At 35.8% G+C, this 11,973-nt stretch overlaps 3 protein-coding genes across 3 annotated transcripts; 1 reads left to right on the forward strand and 2 right to left on the reverse strand.

Moving 5' to 3' along the window:
* Positions 1–227: 227 nt before the first annotated feature.
* Positions 228–833, reverse strand: LOC139841039 (uncharacterized). Its single transcript, XM_071831274.1, has one exon. The coding sequence runs from the start codon at positions 831–833 to the stop codon at positions 228–230; it is 606 nt and encodes a 201-aa protein (XP_071687375.1).
* Positions 834–3,076: 2,243 nt separating this feature from the next.
* LOC139841041 (uncharacterized) lies at positions 3,077–3,862 on the reverse strand. Its single transcript, XM_071831276.1, has one exon. It carries the CDS (start codon positions 3,860–3,862, stop codon positions 3,077–3,079), a length of 786 nt encoding a protein of 261 aa, XP_071687377.1.
* A 4,014-nt stretch (positions 3,863–7,876) lies between these two features.
* Positions 7,877–11,378, forward strand: LOC139841042 (uncharacterized). The gene is made up of 3 exons (XM_071831277.1): positions 7,877–8,410; positions 10,931–11,072; positions 11,272–11,378. Exons 1-3 carry the CDS (start codon positions 7,877–7,879, stop codon positions 11,376–11,378), a joined length of 783 nt encoding a protein of 260 aa, XP_071687378.1.
* The last annotated feature ends 595 nt before the right edge of the window (positions 11,379–11,973 follow it).

Here is an 11,973-nt window from a genome sequence, read left to right on the forward strand (position 1 = left end):
AATTTTTTTCCTCAAATTAGGGTTTGGTGCACGTGGTGTTCATATGCCTTCTTATTCGTCTTCCGATGCATCATCAATCACTCGTGATTGATTGATTACATCTAAACTCTTCTTTTTCTCTTTATTTGTGTGTCTTATCTGTTCTTGTTTTTTTCGAACAGCTAAAAAATAATATTAAAAAGCTAGCAAGAAGCTAGAAATTACAAAGCCATTAAGGGTTCTGATAACTAAATATTCCAATTAAGATTTGCCTTCTTATAACGAGAAGAGAGCCAATCAAAAGAGGAAGATACAATGAAATCTAAAATATGACATTTTTTAAAACTTGACAGATCAAAGATGCAAGCATTTCTGAAGCACCAAAGAGGCCATAGAGTAGAATAACAAATGACTTCCAATACGATCATCTTAGTAGGAGGCATAGAAGACGTCATGATCCATTGCCATATGTCATTAACAGAGTTCCAAACAGGAATAGTTAGATCAATCCAAGCAGCAATATTATTCCATACCTGAGAAGCAGTATCGCAATTGAAAAAAATGTGAGGTAAATCTTCACCGTGAGCATTACAAGCCGAGCATAACACATCCTGCATAGAGACTCCTTTATCAATCAAGTTACATTTATCCGGTAATCTATTCAACCTTGCACGCCAAATGAAAAAGTTGATATTAGAGGGCACTACTTTACACCAATGAGTTGGCCAACTACCCATAGGAGAAGCATCAATCAGTTTGCGTAAACTTGAAACAGAGAACACGCCATTCAGTAGAAGACGACATTGCCAATAGTCGTTAACATCTGAAAAAATTGTAGGACCGATAGCCTCCATCATTTAGTGAAATTGTTGGAGCTCAGCTCCCGATCTAACAGCTCTTCTCCATGACCAATTCCAATTACTGTTCGCACGAAGATCATCAATCTTGCACATTTTTTCAACTTCTAGAGCGTATAAATGAGGAAAACGATCCTTTAGAATGGTCCCGTCCATCAAATTGTCTAACTAAAAAAATGTATCTTTTCCATTTCCTACTTTTTTAGACAATAAGTTGTAGGTGCACGGATGTTTCTCGTGAATGGAGAGAATCGATTTATTAATACAGGCCCATGAACTAGAACAAGTTCGATTAATAGCTGGCCATATCCCATCAAGCTGAAAACCGTGAATAGCTTTTAGAAATGAAGTCCAAAGCCACCCGGGACAATTAACATATCTCCACCTCCATTTGTAAAGAAGAGCCTTGTTTAAAGATTCAAATGAAACCACATTTAGGCCACCTTTCTCTTTGGGTTTTGTGATGTCATCCCATTTGATCCAATGAATTTTACGATCATCTTTTGTACCGCCCCACAGAAAATTAGCACGTAAGGATTCAAGCAATTTTAGGACACCCTTAGGAGCTTTGAACATGGGGAGGTAGTAGGTACCTAGGTTTCCCAGTACCGACATAACTAAAGTCAAACAACCACCAAACGATAAAAGATTCATTTTCCATTTAGAGAGACGTTTTTCCACTTTAAGAACGATAGGCTTCTAGTTAGCGATTAAACGCATATTTGCGCCAATAGGAATTCCGATATATAAAAAAGGGAAAGTGGTCGGGGTGCAGCCAATGTTAGAAGCAAGCCGGTTTAATTCCAAAGTAGGTATGCCGATGCCTAAAATGTTCGATTTGTGGACATTGATTTGGAGACCTGAAACCGCGTAGAAACAGTCCAAAATTGTGATGAGATTGCTCGCATTAGCATCGCTCCATTCACCAATAAAAAGGCATCATCCGCGAAGAAATAATGAGACATATGAATGGCATTGTCCTCATTACCAACTGTGAGAGCCTTAAAAATATTATGATCCATAGCATCCATAAGGGCAACGTGTAGCCCTTCTATACAAATGATGAATAAGAAATGGGAAAGGGGGTCTCCTTGTCTAAGACCACGACCAATTTTAAATTCATCGGTAGGGCTACCGTTGATTAGAACCGAAGCATAAGCCGAATTTGAGCAACCTTTGATCCAATGTATCCATCTTCTTCCAAAACCAAGGGGAGAAAGCATCGTGACAAGAAAATCCCAATTTATAGAGTCAAAAGCTTTTTCAAAATCGACTTTGAGAAGCATTGCACACTTTCTTTTCCTTTTACACCAATCGATTATTTCGTTAATCATCAAAGGTCCAGTCTAGAATTTGTCGCCCTTTAATAAATGAAGATTGCTCCTGACTTATAACATGATCTATTTCTTTAGCCAATTGGTTTGCTAGAAGTTTAGCCAAGATCTTATATTGAATACCAATCAAACTAATAGGCCGATAGTCTTTAACAAATAAGGGATTATCAATCTTTGGGATAAGGGTGAAAAAAGAGGAATTACAATCCTTAGGAATAAAACCGGAGCTGTGAAAATTGTATATAAAATTTCAAATGTCCAGCTTTAGTAGTTCCCAGAATTGCTTAATGAACCGAAAGGAGAAACCATCGGGTCCGGGCGATTTATCATTGCCACAATCCCAGACCACTCTCTTTATCTCTTCTTCAAAAAAAGGATCCTCCAAGGATTGAGCAAGAGTGTCTGGTAATTTCCGAAGATGAGTACTCGGGGTAGCGATATTAGTTGTTCTGCAACACTTGAATTTATCTTCATAAAACAACAGAAAAGTATCCTTCACTTGAGAAGGAGAAGTGACCCATAACCCATTCGACATCACCCCCATAACAGCAAGTTTCGTACGCTTTCTGTTGATGTACGAGTGAAAGAATGAAGAGTTTTCGTCCCCAAAAGAGTTCCATAATTTTTTATTTTTTGAGCAGCATTCATCCGATCAGATTTATCGATAGAAACAAGTTCTTTGATTACCGAAACACGCTGGTTGGAAAGATGAATTCTGTCACCTCCATTTGCAAGCACATCGTCAATCTGGTCTATGGTGGAAAGCAACTGCTTTTTTCGAGCACCACAAGTTACCATTTTATGTTTGCTCCATTCCTTCAATTTTTGTTTGACATGTTTCAACTTATTCCTGAACACCATAAATGGATTAATACCCACACAAACTGCAGTCACATCAGAATCGTTCTAAGCATCATTAACAACCTTAGCAAAACCTTCCAACAAAAACCAAGAAGCAAATAGCTTAAAAGGTGATGGCCCATAGTTCAAACGATCACTATAGAGGACAATGGGGCAGTGATCCGACCATAAGTTTGGTAGAATACGCCCAACTAAATTCGGACATGAATTAATTGCATTGTTAGAAAGACGAAAACGATCCAATCTTGCCCAACTGTCACAAGACTTACTTGTTCTTGTAAAGTTCCTACCACCCAAGGGAAAATCAATAAGACAAGAGGAAATGATGAATTCATTAAAATCGTTAGCTGAAAGGGGACAAAAGGATAATCCAAATCTTTCATGAGCACCTCGAACAGAGTTAAAGTCACCAAAGATGAAATAGTCTCCACTATTATTAACCATGAAATCATAGATAAGATTCCATAACCTAATTTTAGAAGCTCGATCCTGAGGAGCATAAACATTGGCAATGTAGCAACGATTTTCCGAACTAGGACGAGAACCTTTAATAAATAGCACATTTTCATACGAAAATACTTGAGATTTAATGAAACTAGAAGGGTCCCAAAGAGTGAGTAAACCCCCTGATCTTCCACGAGCAACCGAGCAAGCTACATCAAATGAATTATTACCCCAGAATGCACGAGCGATAAACAGGTCCATCTTAGTTAACTTCGTTTCTTGAATACCCAAAACGTTGATCTTAAACTCATTACAAAGACCACGAATCCAAGATTGCTTACAACTGAAACTCGCTCCTCCACCAATATTAACGGACAAGATATTCATTAAATCGGTTTGTTAACACCCTTTCTGACAAGCAACTTTTTAAGGTCAGCTTGGCTTCCGTTCATATCATATCCAAGAGATAATCCAATAGAGATAAGGTTATCAAATTGTTCAGCTAGATCCACTGAAGATACGTGTTTTCCGTTACCAGTTGGATCCGAGGGGAAAACAGGCACACCAGTAGAAAATTTAGGGGAGTAAAAACGCATACTAGTGTAACCAGAAGGTTTCAGAATTGAAGTAGAACCATGCTCAGAAGATTCTTTAGAGGAGTTCTTAGTGACACCAATGGTATCTGTATCAAAATTAGTAGCCTGCTTTAGATGCACAACCTTATCAACATTAGGAGGGGCAAACACTTCGGGTCCAAGCACATCACCATCAACGTCGAATTTAGGCAAACAATCATGCTCGGGGGTTTTCGCATCAGTCTTGACATCATCCAGAGGCACATTAAAGTTATTATTTTCAAACGTATCCCTTACCACTTCACCCTCTTCCAAATTGATGTGGCTAGCGTTATCCGAAAGCACACCCACTAAAGTAACATCATCAAGATATTTCTCAAATGAAGATTCACACAGCACCTTGAGGATGGAAGGATTCCAATCTTCCACCTCTTTAACAACAATGGAATACTCCTTTTTAAGAACCGAGACGATAGCACGTTCATGAATAGGTTCAAGAGAAGTGGTCAAAACGCATACTCTGCCACTCCCTTTTTTATCCTCCAAATTAGAATCTTGAAAAAGCACCTTCCCATAATGAAAAGCAATCTTATTGAAAACATCATAATTTCACGCTTTCGCAGGCAAGCCAATAATCTCTAACCAAATAGCCCTTTCTTTGATTGAAAAAGAATGAGAATAAGGACATATTTCAGAGAGCGATTTGCGAACAAACAAATTCTTACTGAAGTTATCCCTAGATTCAGCGTTTGGAAATTCAATCCAAACCCAATTACCTCCCATATATTGAATAAATAGAGAGTCAAAGCCCTCGTCATGCCACATACGATTGAGAAACGGGATTTGTAAAGGAACAGAAGCCTTACCAAATACAATTAGATGTGAATTATCCAAAACAAGCAATTCATCATCTTCGATATTGATCTTTTTAACTGTTGGAGCCTTAGGGTGTTGAGGTTTCAAACCCCCAACCAACGATGCATAGGAGAAACCATGCATATTACCATGCATATTAGGATTAGTCGGCCCAAACTTAGGCTTCGGGAAAGCATTAGGAGATAAATTCTCCTTATTTTCAGAACGTTTGTGCGGTTCCGGACGATTAAAACGAGCAAGAGTAGCATAGGGATGGAAGTTCCCAACCCAAATCCTAAAAAGTGAAGTTTCTAAATCACTGATCGATTTCAAGTTTAGAAATCTGACAAAACCAAATCTGGTGCCCTTTTTCGTTAATTTTTTAGCAATATAAACGTCGACAACAGTGCCATGTTTGGAACACAAAACACGCAAATCATTTGTTTCAAAATTATGAGGAAAATTAGTGATGAAGATATTTGTGGAGATTTTTGATGTGTTAAGATGATCAGTATGAAGAGAAGGTGACATGGTGATGAATAAAGGAGGGATAAAGATGGAAAGCCGACAACGAATAATCAAAAATTATCACGGCATCACAACGACGCTGTGAAGGTTGATTAGGGTTTATCGCTCTATTTGTATATGTTCTTGTTAAATTTTACAACACAGTGCCCAACTCTTGATCCCAATCCTTTGAGATTGGTGAAAACCTGATCAAGCACATGTTGCAGGTGCTACTAAGTGTATTATTCCCGTTAGTAATTCAAGCCAAAACTGTGGCCAGGTATATAAATGAGGGTCCAGGAAACAAGCTGGAGTTGGGCTGTTGTATTGTGTTAATGGGCTACAGTTTGATTATGGGCTGCAACAGGCTAGTGGGCTGCAGATGGTTATTGGGCTCCAGGTCTATTGGGATCCAGGTTAATTAGAAAAGTAGGGAACTAGAAAGTCACCGGAAGAGCTAGATTCCTAGTTTATTTATGATTTTGTATTTAATAAGGACTCTATAGCTAGTATATAAAGAATACCAAGGTTATTTGTCTTTTCAATTTTTATTATCAATTTTTATTCAATAAAACTAAGTCGTGGGCTTTGTTTCTTTGCTATGAGTTCTTGTGTGAGTTTTAGATCCAGTCACTTACAGTTCAATTCCTATTCTATTGTGTGCAGCCATTAAAAGATCTTCATTATGTGGTATCAGTAGTTAGGATGGCTGATCGAAATTATCGTGGGCGATATGGTGATCATCACCAATATAATTTTTATGATGATAATGATCCACGTAATGCAGAGATTTCACGATTGAATAGGAGGATTACGGAGTTGGAGTTAAACCACACATATTACTAACAAGAAAGTGATTCGGGTTGCAACCCTAATCGATGGGATGATACCAATCCTTTCGCAAACTGGAGGAATCGAAGGGAACCCAAGGAAAACCTGCTACTTCATCTAGGGATGGAAGTAGAGATACCTGAGTTTAACGGATCTATGCATCCGTAAGATTTTCTAGATTGGTTAAGCACGGTTGAGCGTATCTTTGTTATCAAAGATATCCCGGAGAAACTTAAGGTTAAATTGGTGGCCATAAAGTTGCGTAAATGCGCTTCTTTATGGTGGGAACATGTTCGGACATCTAGGGTGTATGCCTGAAAATCTAAAGTGAAAACATGGGAAAAGATGAAGAAGTTATTGCGACGAAAGTTCTTGCCTGAAAACGTTAATCAAGACGCTTTCATTGAGTATCACAATTTACATCAATGTTCATTGGACGTTGAAGAAACTATACAAGAGTTTGAGCAAGTTTTTTATGTGATTGATACTCCCGAACCTTGTGTAGATGAAGAAACCGACCCTGTTTATGATACTGATGGTGGTTCGAAAGATGAGGCACAAGAAGATGGTGGGAGCATCACTTTGGAGTATGTAGACCCCAGACAAAAACTGGAGGATGAGTCTACTCTTTGTGGCAGTAAGTCTACAGATCTAGAACTACTCTTTGCGTTGGAAGAGTTTTTGACAACTACAAACAAGAGTATGGCAGCCTCCTCAGAGATAAATTCTAAACATCTATCCAAGTTGTGTGAGCTTGTTAATTCGAGCAAATCAGGTGAAATATTTAATAGATATGAGATGTTCAACCTTAGTTACAAGCCTTCTGATGTAAATTTCACAAGTCCATTACTGAATCTTCAAATTGTAGACTCGAGGACGAGTATTTCCGAAGAAGGGGAGGATGATGCAAGTGCTACTAAGTGTATTATTCCCGTTAGTGATTCAAGCCAAAACTATGGCCGGGTATATAAACGAGGGTCCAGGAAACAAGCTGGAGTTGGGCTGTTGTATTGTGTTAATGGGCTATAGTTTGATTATGGGCTGCAATAGGCTAGTGGGCTGCAGATGGTTATTGGGCTCCAGGTCTATTGGGATCCAGGTTAATTGGAAAAGTAGGGAACTAGAAAGTCACCGGAAGAGCTATAGTCCTAGTTTATTTATGATTTTGTATTTAATAAGGACTCTCCAGCTAGTATATAAAGAATACCAAGGTTATTTGTCTTTTCAATTTTTATTATCGATTTTTATTCAATAAAATTAAGCTGTGGGCTTTGTTTCCTTGCTGTGGTTCTTGTGTGAGTTTTAGATCCAGTCACTTGCAATTCAATTCTTATTCTGTTGTGTGCAGTCATTAAAAGATCTTCATTAGCACAGTTTAAGTTGTAGATTTTAATACCGAAGGACCATTAGTCCAGCGGTATCGAGGTGACCCTTTCAACTAAGAGGTTGAGGTTTCAAGTCCTGTTTAGGACAATTTGTATATATATTTCGTGGTTAATTCGTGAAGTGGTGTGTGTGAGTTTGCCTTTCAAAAAAAAGGTTGTAGATTTTAATTCTTGTATGGTAATTGTTTGTTACTTGTTATCTGTTTTTTCTTATCTGATCTTATTTGTTATTTGATTTTCTTGCCATTATGGGATATAGTGGAGGTGATGCTTACTCATCTGTAACCTTAATCAATAAACTTAATTTTGGTGACCCTTTATATCTTCATCCAAGTGATACAACTTCTGGTACACCAATTATTTCTATAAAACTTAAAGGCACGGAAAACTACAATATTTGGAGTACATCAATGATTCTTGCATTAGGTACTATAAATAAACTTGGTTTTATTAATGGAACATGTGTTAAAAGTACAACAGATGATGTATTGAGTGCTCAATGGGATAGGTGTAACACAGTTGTATTGTCTTGGATTTTGGCAACTTTGACTGAAGAGGTTTATTCAGGTCAAATTTTTAATAGTCTTGCTTTAAATGTGTGGAATGATTTGAAGGAAACTTATGATAAAAAAGATGGGTCTATTATTTTCAATTTGCATCACAAGATCAACTCATTAAAACAAAATGATAGTCCCCTATCTGAATATTATCATAACCTTAATAGCTTGTGGAAACAATATGATTCTATGGTGTCCTCACCACCCTATACTTGTGGTGCGCCTGTAATTATGCAGCTTCTGTATCTATTGAAAACAATGTCAAAACTCATCCTAATTCATCTGGACGAAATCATCAACATTTGGTCTCATTGCGAGGTACTGTCCTAAATATGCCATGAACGACTCCAAGAAATATCTTTAAAATGAGCAAATGCACCGCAAAGGTTTCTTTCATACCTGAGAATAAACATGCTTTAAAGTGTCAACCAAAAGGTTGGTGAGTTCATAGGTTTATCGTAAACAATAAAATTCAGTACTTTTGATAGACCACAGGATTTAAATATAGTACACCTATCTCGTGTACAAAATCATTTTGCATAATGCTTAGCAGAGTAGGTTCGTATCCTTTTCTCCCCCGTAGGTTGCCTCGCGATTTTTAAATAACCATACACATATCTCGTGCACAAAACTAATACACATAACCTGTGTATAAAAATCATTCTCTCGATACATAACATTCACTTTACTTTCATAGCTTGGTTTGGTAAACGACCTTAACATATAATGCGCATCAATAATATCCCCAAAAACAGAACATCTCGTCTGTATAATATATAAACTTCGAAGTACTAAACACCACGCCCACTAGCTCTTCCGTCTAGTGAACATTCTGGGTGGGGGGTGTTAAACTCGGTAGCTACCTTTAGGATTCGCGTGAATTAGGGCCATACCCGATTCTAATTCTTAGGTTACCAAGCAATAATAATCAGGGGAAAATATTCACATCAATTGGTGGCAATTATCATGTTCACATAATTCAATAATAATCCACAGAACTTCTGTCTGCATAATAATTCATTCGAGGAATGTTATGCTTGTGTCTATCTCGTCAAACATTTATAAAAGCATTTCATGTATTCGCAGTTCAAAATATATTTCAAAAGCATTTAATAAAGCAGTTATAAACACAGCGCATGTATTCTCAGTCCCAAAAATGTAAAGAGTAAAAGGGAATCAAATGAACTCACGATACGATATTTTGTAGTAAAAATATGCACACGACGGAACTGAACAATGCAGGGTTGGCCTCGGATTTACGAACCTATATCATTTATGTATAGATTAACATATATAATTGTAATCGAACAAATTTTCATATTATTTTCGATATAAATGTTATTTTAATAAATTACAGGTTTCATTAGTAACTTAATTAGATATATTTATTTTTATATACTTTAAGTTACTAAATAATATTTATTACAAAAATATTAGTATAGTTATATTTTATGTCATAAATATATTTTAGTATAGAAAATCTTTATTTGATATGCTAATAATAAAAATGATAAAAATAATACTAATTATGATAAAAATCATGATAATCCTAATAATGATAATAATTTTAATGATAATAAAATATTTATAATAATATTTATAATATCTATAATAATAAGGCTTTTACTTAATAATGATAATTAATAATGATAGTAATAATAATAATACTTATAATCATGATAATAATAATGATAATAATAGTAATAATAATAATAATAATAATAGTAATAATAATAATAATAATAATAATAATAATAATAATAATAATAATAATAATAATAATAATAATAATAATAATAATAATAATAATGAGTAATAAGTAAACTACCTCAAATAAGTAGTCCTAAAAAAATGCCAAAGTTCGGGTTTGAACCCGCAACCTCCCGCTAACCCAAAACAACCCTTAACCATTCGTCTATCCATGTTCTTCTGAAATTATACCAATCCATTACATATATAACCCATGTTTTCGGTTTCTCCTTTTTCAACAACACCCATTTGTAATCCCTTTAATAAACGACCCAAAACAAATAGTCCAATAATTTTCTCAGGCCCGATAGGTTAACTAAGCCCACTGAAGGAGTGAGTCCAAAGAAAATAATAATAATACAGTAGCTTAATAACAAACCCGATAAAAATAGCAGCAGCATGGAAATTCAACATGTAAATTAGAATAAAGAAAGTTGGAATGAAAAAGTTGCCCACCATCCCTTCTGTACTTGTCGACAACATGTAACCACATGCCTTACAAATTTGTTAACTAAATGATTCTTCTTGCCCACTTATGCTAGTCGACACCCACTCAAAAGGTAACCATAAAATACGGAGCAATCAGGAGAGAAATATCACGAAGTCATTATTTTTATCTCTCATCATCGTTAATCAATTATTATCATCAATAATTCTCAACTTTGTAACCTAAACCGAAATAGAAGACGAGTATAGCAAAAGAATTACACAGTAACAGGAGTAATTGATGTTGGTGGATTGGTTGTAGGGTTTTGTTCATCGAAAAGTAAACAGAAAAAAAAAACAAAGTAGAAACTGTAGGTTGCAGATGTTCTCGATGGTGATTGAATTAAGGTAATGGAGGCAGTTTGATGATGATGGTGTTGACTTAGATGTTTTGTGTTGATCGAATAATATGGGAAAATAAAAGGCAGTTTGGTGAAGGTAACCAAATAGTGATGGGTTGTAGTTGTTGAAAGGTATATTGATGTATGTAAGTTTATTGTCATTCTGCAGTACATCATAGATGGTATAAATCGAAGACAGAAGTGCAGCAAAGTATTCAATCAAACAGAAAACAAAGACATAGTTGCAGTAGCTCGCGATAGAAAGGAAACAGAAATGGGAATAAGAAGCTGTAGCAACAGGAAGTTCGATGGTATTATGTAAATAGAAAAATGGTTTCAATCAACTTGAGTCAAATCGTAAAAAAATGTGGTTGTAGTTTGAGTAGGAAACATAATAGAAAGCAAAAGTGTTCTTGAATAAAGGCATTAAAAGTAGAAGTGGTTTTCATCTTACAGTTCATGAAGAAGGGTCTTGATGGTGGGTGTTCTTCGTTTGTAACTACACTGAAGGTGGAAGTTTAAAGAGGGTGTTCGACAAGAAAAAGAAAAAGATGATAGAAGGTTATGACTCTCGATGGTTATTGGAGATTAATCAATGGTGGTTGTCGTGTGGTTGATTACATAGTCGATTAGTCCTTAGGTTCTGTTTCTATAAACGAAATTAAGAAAGAATTAGGTCAAGGTAATTTGATAAGGGTGTTTGGTTAATCACATGTGTGTGATTATTGGTGGTTCGTGTAAATGGTGGCGGGTTTCAATGGCTGTAGTGGTGGCTCGGTGTTTGTACATGGTGAGGGTTTTCAAGATTGTGAGTAATGTTTGTAAACCGAGAGTGGTGGTGAGGTGTTTGAACAAGAAGATGTTGTTCTTGATGATCAAGGTGTAAAGTTGATCATAGCTATATGTATATATTGCTCTTGAGACAGATAGATGACTAGATAGATAGAATATATGAATATGTATATTACTCGCATATAATTGAGATATTGGGTAGGTGATAGATAAGTAAAACAGAAAGTAACATAATAATAATATAATAATAAATTTTATATTCTCAAAACATGTTCTTAAATCACAAATCACGGATGAACTTTCTGTTATTATGAAAGTTGACAAATATGTGGTTATGAATTTCCAACACAAATAGTAACCTAATTGATTCAATCATGCACAGTGTAATTATAAGATATTTTAAGATATAAACGTGTTATA

Source organism: Rutidosis leptorrhynchoides, chromosome 4, assembly GCF_046630445.1.
Source record: "Rutidosis leptorrhynchoides isolate AG116_Rl617_1_P2 chromosome 4, CSIRO_AGI_Rlap_v1, whole genome shotgun sequence".
NCBI classification, from domain to species: Eukaryota; Viridiplantae; Streptophyta; class Magnoliopsida; order Asterales; family Asteraceae; genus Rutidosis; species Rutidosis leptorrhynchoides.

What these genes read in the sequence shown, in the direction of transcription:
- LOC139841042 (XM_071831277.1), top strand. Translation starts at nt 7,877, where the DNA reads ATGGGATATAGTGGAGGTGATGCTTACTCATCTGTAACCTTAATCAAT. An exon ending in CCTATACTTGTGGTGCGCCT is followed by an intron (nt 8,411 to 10,930) that starts GTAATTATGCAG and finishes GTCATTCTGCAG; the next exon opens with TACATCATAGATGGTATAAA. An exon ending in TAGCAACAGGAAGTTCGATG is followed by an intron (nt 11,073 to 11,271) that starts GTATTATGTAAA and finishes ACTACACTGAAG; the next exon opens with GTGGAAGTTTAAAGAGGGTG.
- LOC139841039 (XM_071831274.1), bottom strand. Translation starts at nt 833, where the DNA reads ATGGAGGCTATCGGTCCTACAATTTTTTCAGATGTTAACGACTATTGG.
- LOC139841041 (XM_071831276.1), bottom strand. Translation starts at nt 3,862, where the DNA reads ATGAATATCTTGTCCGTTAATATTGGTGGAGGAGCGAGTTTCAGTTGT.